The sequence below is a fragment of the Abramis brama genome (genome assembly GCF_963993115.1).
Source record: "Abramis brama genome assembly, chromosome: 5".
Taxonomy (NCBI): domain Eukaryota; kingdom Metazoa; phylum Chordata; class Actinopteri; order Cypriniformes; family Leuciscidae; genus Abramis; species Abramis brama.
Window position 1 is genome coordinate 34,457,878 of NC_139967.1, and position 8,961 is coordinate 34,466,838.

The window sequence follows — 8,961 nt, forward strand, 5'->3', positions numbered from 1 at the left end:
TCTTGGTTAGTTCACCCAAAAAAGACAAATCATGTTGTTCCAAACTTTTCTAATGCGGAACATAAAAGAAGATATTTTTGGGTCAAAACAACAATGGACTCTTTTGAATTTCATTGTATTAACCTTTTTCAGAAATGTTTTGTGTTTGTGTGTACGTATTGCTAAGTCTTTTAGCAATGGTTGAAAGCATCATAATTTGTTACTGACATTTTTCAAAATAAAATGTGCATTGTAATCTGTGGATGATGCCTTGGGAAAATATCAGTGTTTTTTTGTTGTTTTTTGGGGGGTTTCAGTCAGGAAATATCCTTTACCTGTGGAGGGATGTGATTGGCTGGCAATAGACTTCCATAGTCAACAGCTCTTCAGGAGGAGTCCAAGCATATATATCACATGGGCAACTACAAATAAAAGCCAACAGTTCTTCTCTGGACAAAAACCAACACACAGGCGCTGCACTACATTTGGATACAATACATGTAAGTATTACATTTCATCTTCACAAAGTCTCTGTTCTTCTTTGTTTGCAACCAAATTACCTTTTTATTGTTGTTGTGTGAAGACAGGGATTTTGTCATTAAAATGCAAAATTTTCTCCCAAATCTCCAACAATTTTTATGGTAAATTCTTCACTGCAGCATTTCATTTAAACCATTAAATAACTCCTTAAATATTACAAAATTGTCTAAGCACATGCAAATGAAGAGTGAAAAGGTAAAAATGGAGAGTTATTAGTATTCTGAGTTTTGTAGTTTTCATATGCCATAAATGAATGACAAGCTCCATTCAGAGTATAACAAAAAATGAATATTTCTTTACCAACAGATCACATACAGAAACCCCCTCTCTGGTTCTGCGAGCACAATGACCTCCAGCTTCTCTATGCACAGTCACTCTCTCGGACGGCAGCCGTCTTTCTCCAGCATGTCTATGCGTGATTTTGGGGTTCGGGGGCGCTCTAAAGTCCCAGTGTCCCTCTCCTCAGCCAGCAGTCTGTCCCTGTCTCGTTCCACCTCTCTGGGAAATGGCCTAAACATCCTAAGCAACCTCTCAATGAATGGTCTGGGAGTTGGTGCCAGTGACAAGGAGACCATGCAAGGTCTAAACGACCGACTTGCCAGCTATCTGGAAAAGGTGCGCACTCTGGAGAAGTCTAACGCTGACCTGGAGCTGAAGATTAAACAGTTGATGGCTGAGCGATCACCCAAGGGTCACGACATTGAGGGATTGATGGCTCAAGCACATGCGATCGGACAAGAGGTTCGGTTATCTAGTGGAATTTAAGTTCTGTTTATTGCTATGGTTAAGACAATCACGTAGCAGGAATGTTCAGCTGTGTCTTTACAGACAGTTACAATCAAACTTCTGCTCTCTAGGTGAGGAAAAAGACGTTGGAGAACGCTCGTATAATGCTGGAGATTGACAATGCCAAGCTTGCAGCAGATGACTTTAGGGTCAAGTGAGTTTTGCTCTTTTTGTTCCTCCTTATAATCCTTGAGAAAGATCCATTATGAAATGCTTTCTACCATTTTGTTTAATTTCTAGGTTTAATTGGTATATTATATTATTTCTTTATAAACAGATGGGAAGCAGAAGCTTCCCTTTGCCAGTCGGTTGAGAGAGACTGCCATGCTCTGAGACGAGCCAAATCTGATCATGATCAGATCATCGCAACCCTCCGAGGAGACCTGGACAGTCTGAAAGAGGAGCTCTATTTCCTAAAGAAGAATCATGATGAGGTTAAACACATAACTGACATGGGGGAGGAAAAAAACATGCTCTTATTAATATTTGTTAGTGTTTATAAAGTTTGCACATACATTTTTGTATGTTTATATGCTGAAAATAATGTACAATATAAATTGACAGCACAGCACCTGAAAATAATTTACATAGATTTAGAAACTTATAAAAGTCCTCAGGAATCCTTTATATTATATTTATATATACATATTTATTGCCCAACTATGAACCTAACCACTTCTCTACAATATAAAAATCTAATAGGCATATAAACATACTGTGACAACAATGTTAGTTAGGATATCCTATTACATAGATGTTTTGAGCAATATCATATTGCCTTCAGCAACCATTGCCTAGATACATCACATATAGCAACACCCTTATCATGTTGTTTTCTTTAGATAAATATATAGAATAATCAGTGTGTAAAACAGAAAACACACACATAAACACACACACACCCATGTCCACAAACATAGAGTAGGGGAAGAAGTGTTTGGACAGACAGGTGTGGCGCCACTGAAATGTAGCATTTAACCATAAACCAGTGTTATCTTACTATTATAGTTTTTATTTTTGTATTTTCTGATTTATCTTTAGCTGATGTTTTAATTAACCATAATAACACTGCCCTAAACACATTAATGACTTTACAATGAGCATCTGCAGAGCAAAACGTTGACAAGACTGCAAATAGGCAATTGTAGCCTACAATATTAGGACACTTAAGCCACATACTTAAACATGTATGGAGATCATTGCATTATATAAAAAGATATCAAATCAACTGGCATTTATTTTTTAAAGAAAGATGGCACAAATACTCTTGTCAAATAAAACAAAAATATTTTGTTCCCCAAAGAAGCTTTCAGTGAACAGTTCTTAAAATATTAAGATTTTCTTTACATTTTCTGGGTCAAATCGGACCCGAAAGCATTAAGAGGGTTAAGAGTGTATGCAATTTAAAAATTTGAAGTGCTTAACTGTCTGGTGAGATTGAAAATGATTTGTCTGTCTCCTTGAAGGAGAAGAGCGCACTGAAGACCCGTCTAGCCAACGAGCAAGTGAACGTGGAGGTGGACGCAGCCCAGGGCCCAGACCTGGGAGCCATCATGTCGGAGCTACGGGTGCAGTACGAGAGCATCGCACGGAAGAATAAAGAGGACGCTGAGATGTGGTATCTGAAGAAGGTCAGAGTACAATCCAACAGCCAACACACCCCAAACATCTATTTATAGACTGATGATTTGACTGTAAACACAGGTGTGTTCTGTAATACAAGAAGCACGTGTGGTGGGTTTATATGTGACAGCTGGAGAACGTGCAGTCGGAGGTGAAGGAGAGCAACGAGGCTCTGAGATGTGCTCAGAGTGAGCTCAGTGAAAGACGACGCTTCCTGCAGGCGCTGGAGGTGGAACTGGACAGTCTGCGCAAACAGGTGATGTGAATCAGCGTTATCCTCACTGCTGCGTTACACCTGGTCACAGGGCTAATATGTGACTAGCATTTTGCATAGGTTGCAGGTTAATCTGCTGCGGTTTGTATGTCCACTAGATTTTTGCATGACTTTTAAATCCTATTGAAACAAATAAAGAAGTAAAAGATATCTGTTAATATTACATGCCAGTGTTTGACTTCAGAACACTGGGACATCGTGAATAGTTGTATCCCCACAATTTCCAGGAAAAAAGTGTCTCCCACTTTATTTTTTCTTGACTTTTCCAGTTGTTTGGCTGATCATGAACATGCTGCAAAGATGTCTTTCATTAAATATAAATATATAAAAAATGCTAAATATAAATTATATGTATATATATATATATATATATATATTTTTTTATGAAAGACATCTTTGCAGCATGTTCACGACCAGCAAAACAACGGACTATATATATATATGCGCATTTATATTTAGCATTTCTAGATAGAAATAGATATATATGATATAAGAAAATATGATATAATATGATATAATAAAGAAAACAAAGTTTAATTAAGTAAATTATTGACTTTTATATTGTCATCATGCTAAACCAAATTGTTAAATTATTATCTGGAAAATATTTGTGAAAATCTGTATTTGAGATTAACATTTCAAAAAGGTAATATTTTAGTTTTGAGTGATATAATAATATTTCTGTAAATGTTTTTTTTTTTTTACATTTTCATGGATTATCAAGTACTTTCTTGCTGCCCACTGGGGGTCCCTATAGCCTAGATTTTAAAACCCCTTATGATATTTAAGGAAACAATGTCACTTTTTGAAGGAGAGAGAGGAAGTTTTTATAGTTGATACATATGTTATTTTGTTGCAACCAGATCTTTGATCCATTGTGCAGAGACAAGAACAGTCACTTGTCTCTAAAATGTTCTGAAGTATTTTTGAGCACTTTATATACAAGATAACAACAAAGTTTCCAGACAAATTGCTCAGTGCTACTACTTTTCTTCCATCCATAAAAAATGGGTGCCATTTTCTTCCAAGATGAAATTAATTTCCCAAAGCCTCAACCCTAACATCTACCTGAAAAGCTCTGAATGTCTTCTTCAGAACACAAGTGAGGTCATTCAGTAGCTTGTATTTGGAAAGATACTGTATACCCATGTACAAATGTCCAAGATTGAATTGCTTGAACTCAAGAGGTTATAGATCTTCCCAACCTTCTTTCGACCAATTACTTATGTTATATTCTTATGTTAAATGCTACTCATTTGCAAATCTAAACAATCTTCAAATCCACTATCCTGCGGTTAAAGGGCAATGGATACGTCAGTGAGCTGATTGAGGCATCATCTTCTTGCAGTGTTTTTCTTTTTACCTTTTTTGGATTTCATTTTTTAACTAGATCTGCAATAATTTAGTTCATAGTTTGTCAACAATATCCAGAGAATGTGTCAAGGTTAGCTCTTCAGCACAGGAAACCACAGTCCCCTCACATCTGCTGTTCGTCCTCATGCAAACAATGTTTACTCCTGTATAATAAATCACTCTGTAATACATGTGATGACAGTCTAAAAACACATTGCATCTCATGTCCTGGACTGGTGATAAAGACCTTTCAGCAGGTTGTTCAATAGTCGTTCACACATGCTGGTTTTAGATCAGGCAGATGGGCAGTTTATTTCTTGATGGTGATCACCTCTAATAATGGTTTTGACCTAAAACATGTGCACAACTGGTCAAAAGTGAATAAGATTTGTTGAATGTTTTTGAAATGTAATTATCTCATTCTCATGGCTGCATTTATTTGATTAAATTTAATACATTTCAATATAATTTAAAATGTGATTTATGTTGAATTTTCAGAATCATTACCCCAGTCCACATGATCCTTCAGAAATCATTCTAATATGCTGATTTGGTGCTCAATTATTAATAACAGTTCTTCTTATTATCAATGTTCGTAGGATTCTTTGATGAAGACAAAATGAAAAAAAATTTAGCAGCAAATCAGCATATTAAAATAATTTCTGAAGGATCATGTGACGCTGAAGACTGGAGTAATGATGCTGAAAATTCAAATAAATTAATGTAAATTGTAATCATATTTCACCATATTGCTGTTTTTACTGTATTTTTGATCGAATAAATTAAGCTTTGGTGAGAATAAGAGACTTCTTTTAAAACCTTTGAGCTTTCACATTGAAAATGTTATGAATGTTACGGCCCACCTCAGGTTTGTGTTCTTGAGGGGAACCTCGGAGAGACGAATCAGAAGTACGCGATTGAGATCGAGCATCTTCAGGGCACACTTACACAGCTGGAGGACGAGCTCTCACAGCTGCGCCTGGACATGCAAAGAATCAAAACTGATTACGAGCAGTTACTGCGTATCAAACAGAACCTGGAGCTGGAGATTGCCACCTACCGGAGGCTGCTGGATGGAGAGGAAGTGTAAGAACTGAGAGAGGTTTCTCAATTGACACATTACAGTTCAGTACATAACAGATGATGTGTCTCTGACATATAAAATCAGATGTGACATTTGTTTCCTTTTTGTTTTTCAGGATGAAAGAGATGGCCACTCCTAAAAGTAAGTCTGAATGGAAAGTTCTAGACTATAAAGACTAAAACTCAAGATATATTCAGTTTATTTAATACTTGCAAATATACTGTTGATGCTTATTTTCTCGAGTAGTGGTTTTGTAAAATCCACAAAAATCCCTACAATCTAAAATTACAATTATATCATAATTTTTTCATAGCTTTTAAAATAAGCGGACACAATGAAATAACACTGTTGTACATTCAGGAAAGTGTCAACTATAGGGCTATAATGAACGAAGACTTTGACCTAAAATGTCAAGTTGAGTCAAGTTGTTCCTTGTGTTTATGTTTTAGTAAATATACATTTTTACGTAAAAACTGTTCTTGGCTAAAACAGAAGTTTGATTTATAACTTGATGTATAATATTTGTTGGAATGGTTTAATATTGTACATTACATTTAAGATATTTGCAGTTTCGAGAATTTTGTCATGAGTTTTGCTGAAAGGCTGTTTTATGGCTGGTTTACGTTGTGACAACTTGCCCCATATAATGTGACAACACATGCTAATCAGTGAAAATGTTCAAAATGTTGTTGTTTTTTTGACAACACAACTCTTTGAGAGTAACTCCGCACAATAAATTAAGGGAAGTGATCTAATAAGACCACTTGAGTAGTTCAATAGTTTAGATTTAAAACACTGAATTTGCATAAATTATCATGCCTCTTAGTTTTAGCATTGCTTTTTTTTCTTTTCTTCTGCCTTTTGTAGAAGAGCCTGAAGTGAGAACCAGGAAGATTGTCAAGGTGGTCACCCAGACCATGGTAAATGGAAAGGTGGTGAATGAATCCAGTGAAGTTGAACAGATTGAAGAACGAAAAAAGTGAGTCTGAGGCTCAAAAGTGACATCCATATCCTTGTGATAAGTGTAGACAAAGTACAAAACATCAAAACTGACTATTATCAGTGATATGTTCATCATTTCACCCAAAAAAGTGAATAAACATTTCAGTTATTACAAACTTGTGATGTGTCAGCTGTCTTGATTTTTTTCTACCACCTCTTTTTCTTCATGGTAGAAATTACCACATAAAAGCTATAACAAGGCTTTACATCTTCATACTCTCTCTTAATTGTCTGAATGTCTTTTTATTCTCTTGCATTTCTATTCACTGTGAAGCTTGTGCACTGATATTATTTCTTCTTCACTTTCTTTAGGTCTGATTCTGTAAGGCGAGTCGCAATAGAGCGGGTCATTTAAGACCGAAAGTCACACAGTGAAACTAAATACATGCGATACTAGCTGATATCCTGAATCAAGAACTAGTTTTAGAGGCAGTGGTAGAAAAATGAATGAAATGTATCTGTGGATGGGGATTTGAACCTGTCTGGTCACAGTGTGAGAAACCAAGCCGAACGACGAAATCAAGACAGCCTCACTTTGAGAACGATGACCGAAAAAGCCCTGACACCAAACCTCTGTAGTGTCAAATGTCTTGCTTTTGTGAGGGTTTCTGGGCGAAATACCTAAGATACTCACACCCCATCAGTCCTGGTAAACAAGAGCTTTGTTTTGCTATGATATTCTTTCGACATCTCAGAAATCTAACAATTTAAGCACTTTGTACAAACTTGTAACAAATGTATTAAAGTCATAAACAGCCTGGCTTTCAGTATATGCTACAGTGCAAAGATTGCGCATAGATGTGAATGCGTTGAATAATTCTATTGACAGGCTTAATGGGTGCAAGTCAGAATTTCTTATTCATTTTAAGTGCTGACCAAAATATTAACTCAGTGAAATGTCTCTATTTATCATTTTTGATGTACATATTTAGGTCATATTATGGAAATGTAACACTCATGTTAGAACAAGAGCACCAAAAACCCCACTCAATTATTCATTTTCAATATGGGGCAGATTCATATAGTGTGCACATCTGACATAAATAAAGGTGTGTGAAAGGTGAGCATCTTGCACCCTGCGTATTATCCTATATAAACCATTGTGCAGATGGGTAAACATACTGATACATACAATGAAGCACTTACAATAAACTTTAGACTGATCAGCCAAAGTGTATTCTGACTCTTGTTTGTCTTTTATCCCTGAGAAACTTAAAAATACATTTCTGATTTTCTTTTCTGCCTTACCATTGTGAACCACAGCATTATTACTGTAGCAAATGGCATTACAAGCTATACTACCTATACTGAGGGGAAAACGGTTTAGGATTTACTTTAAACCAATTTTCACTAAACACAATTGCAAGTACACTCTCAGAAAATAAAGTACATAATTGTACCTTTAGGGGTACAATGGCTTGTCACTGGGGCTGTACCCTCAAGGGTACAATATTGTACCTTAACCTTTAAAAGAAACGGTACATATATGTATATTTAAATGCTTTTTGACCCTCAAAAAGGTACATATATGTACCTTGAGGTCTAATTATAAGCCCTATGGGGTACGTTAGTGTAGATTGTACCTTGGGGGACAGAACTGGACTCCTACTGTTACCCCTATTTCTGACCGTGTAGGCTAGGCTAATTTGTATGAATATTTAGAGTAGAAACGGCAAGTAACACATTATTAATTAAACGTGACATTTTGAAAGACTGAAATAGAAGGCCTATTCTTGATGAACCAGATGTGCTTTTGTCAGAGGAAATGTCCGATTCAACCATAGAATGGTGTGTGATATATTTTTTTATATTCTATTACACAATCTTTACTAATTGTACTGGGTTATTTGTAAATATGACGTAAACATATAATTGTATGATAAGTATACATTAAGATGTGTATATATAATTGAATTATGGATGCATGTACTATGTTAGTTTTATGCTTTATTCAGTTTGTACAATAGTTGCATGTACCATATTCGTTTTTGTTTTACTATATTCAGTTTGTACCATATTGTTGCACATACTATGTAAGTTTTATACTATATTCAGTTTGTACTATTGTTGCAATAGGAATTCAGATGATGATGGTGAGGACTTGTCTGAATCTTCAACCTCATCTGCATCAGCTACTACATCTACTTTCAGTGGGTTTAGTGAAGAAGGGAGAGGGAGAAGCAGAGGAAGAGGGCAAAGCAGAGGAAGAGGGAGACGTACTCGACCTGCTGTTTCTTCAGGTATCACTGAGGCAAGATGGCACAGCTCAGATGAACCTGACATCCCACCACCTGAGGTTGTGTTTAGACCAGCTCGAACC

At 36.0% G+C, this 8,961-nt stretch overlaps 1 protein-coding gene across 1 annotated transcript; it reads left to right on the plus strand.

Moving 5' to 3' along the window:
* Positions 1-437: 437 nt before the first annotated feature.
* On the plus strand, positions 438-7,810 carry krt1-c5 (keratin, type 1, gene c5). The gene is made up of 10 exons (XM_084115177.1): positions 438-479; positions 826-1,260; positions 1,377-1,459; positions 1,583-1,739; positions 2,772-2,936; positions 3,059-3,184; positions 5,424-5,641; positions 5,755-5,780; positions 6,507-6,618; positions 6,954-7,810. The coding sequence occupies exons 2-10, from the start codon at positions 865-867 to the stop codon at positions 6,994-6,996; spliced, it is 1,326 nt and encodes a 441-aa protein (XP_083971303.1). The 5' UTR covers positions 438-479; positions 826-864; the 3' UTR covers positions 6,997-7,810.
* Positions 7,811-8,961: the final 1,151 nt, after the last annotated feature.